This window comes from Pinus tabuliformis, chromosome 5_2, assembly GCF_031772625.1.
Source record: "Pinus tabuliformis cultivar Carrire ecotype Pingquan chromosome 5_2, CPIR1, whole genome shotgun sequence".
Taxonomy (NCBI): Eukaryota; Viridiplantae; Streptophyta; class Pinopsida; order Pinales; family Pinaceae; genus Pinus; species Pinus tabuliformis.
In genome coordinates this window covers 293,690,298-293,692,325 of record NC_142306.1, presented here as the reverse complement: position 1 = coordinate 293,692,325, position 2,028 = coordinate 293,690,298, and the positions used below count along the sequence as shown (strand labels likewise).

Genomic DNA, 2,028 nt, shown 5'->3' with positions numbered 1-2,028 from the left:
TGACGGAAATCTCTCCTTAAAATGGTGAATGACCTTTATTTAGCTGAAGCTTTTGTAATATCTGTGGTGTCAATGCTCCTGACAAAGCACTGACAGACTAATATGAGCATTATAACGTTGCAAGTCATGCAAATAAGCCTTATTGATCGCATGGAAGTAGTTGGATAGATATGACATTTTATTTTCGGATGGATATGACTTTTTGGAATGTTTACAAAACCTGCCAGCACCTAGATGCGTCCTTTTTGTTCCACACCTGGCGTGGAATCTAAGCATCCTTTACACCTTAGTCCAATGGCACACCTCAACCAGCCATTAAAAGCAGTAGATTGAAATCAAATACCATTCATGTCTACAAACTCTGCGTTTGCTCGGATTGCTCTGCATACATTAATGGCGTTGGAGCTGGTGGAGAAAGCCAAACAGTTGGTAGCAGAAAAGGTTGAAAAACCAAGCTTAAACGTTACACACATTTCGATCAAACATGTCGGTAAAAGCTCTGCAACTCTAGACACTGCCGTTGACATAAACAATCCTTATTGTTTTGGTCTCCCCATTTATGAAATTTCGTATCGATTGCGGAGCGATGGCAGGTTTTCAAGGCTCTTATTTATTTCTCTACTTTCTGCGAGCCCTGTTTTAATTTTGGTCTATTCACAAATGCATGCTCTCAGTGTATAGAGATATTCGTTTCAGAATATTGTTACAGTTAACATTATTTTGATAAATATGTTGCAGAGTAATAGCGTATGGAACAATCTCAGATCCGGTCACTTTGAAGGCGAACGGTAACACAGGCATCAGCTTTCCCGTGACAGTGCCTTATAATTTTCCTGTGAGTATTGCTAGAGACATAGGAAGGGACTGGGACATTGACTATCAGTGGGAAATTGGAGTTGTGATGCACGTTCCCATTGTTGGGAATTTCACTCTTCCACTCTCCAAGAAGGGCACCCTTAAACTGCCCATTTGGTGATAAATTTTACTGCCCATTTGGTGATATATTTTATATTTAAAAGGCAATTTATTCCATGTAGTTGTATTGATCACGCTATAGTTAAATAGATGAATTTGGTTAAGGGGAGAGATTTGGTATTTATAAATATAGTGATTTAATAATTTATATATATTGAGCAAGATTATATACACTTGAGAACTATTCTAGACGTAATTTCTTCAAAACAAGACTCTTGAGAACTACTCTACCCATAACTTCTTCTGATTAAAAAAAATGGAGATGAATTTACATAGTGTCAGAATGTAAGGTTATTAGATTGAAGTGAAGTACCTCGTGTAAGGTCACTAGGCTAAAGTAAAGTATGGACATGTTGGCTGTCGGCAGAAATTATACGTTGCTCAAGCCTGCACCTACAGATATTGTCCATGAAGTATTTATTACAAATCGCTATATTCGTTTGCAGTCGCAAGACATAGTCCGATCAGTTCCTCTAGCTTTGTAGATGCTCCTATTATCCTCCTCCTAAGAAAATTAATGGATAAATCCCTATCAGTTCCTCTAACTTTGTAGATGCTCCTACTATCCTCCTCCTAAGAAAATTAATGGATAAATCCTTAGAATCCACATACTTTCTTCAACCTTCAATGGTTCTGTAGCTTCACCAAAAGATATTGTTGTTTAACACATCTGCCTATCCGTTTCTCAAAGTTATGTCGTACTCTTTAATAATTTCTTTATTCAATCAATCACTTACACTTCATCCTTTAAAAACAATTTTTATATATTTACCTCATATCCTTGAAATCTATATAAATAAGATTTCTATAATATAATGGGCCCATTCATTAAAAAGATTATACATTTCTTATTTTTTTTAAAAACAATCAAATAAATTAAATAGTGCATAATATTTTGATTATAAGAATTTAGTTTAGGGTTAAGCTTCTTATAAAAGTTTTAAGGCATCAAAGTTTATGGAATATAAATACTGAAAATGGGTGCCTTTATTCTTATTCCTTGTACTTACATTCTTTTAATTTTGAAATATTTTTTTAGAAAGAAAAGGAATC

At 34.8% G+C, this 2,028-nt stretch overlaps 1 protein-coding gene across 1 annotated transcript; it reads left to right on the top strand.

The window, feature by feature from the left end:
• Positions 1–348: 348 nt before the first annotated feature.
• LOC149158707 (late embryogenesis abundant protein Lea14-A-like) lies at positions 349–1,018 on the top strand. Its single transcript, XM_089433368.1, has 2 exons — positions 349–593; positions 739–1,018. Exons 1-2 carry the CDS (start codon positions 349–351, stop codon positions 974–976), a joined length of 483 nt encoding a protein of 160 aa, XP_089289494.1. The 3' UTR covers positions 977–1,018.
• The last annotated feature ends 1,010 nt before the right edge of the window (positions 1,019–2,028 follow it).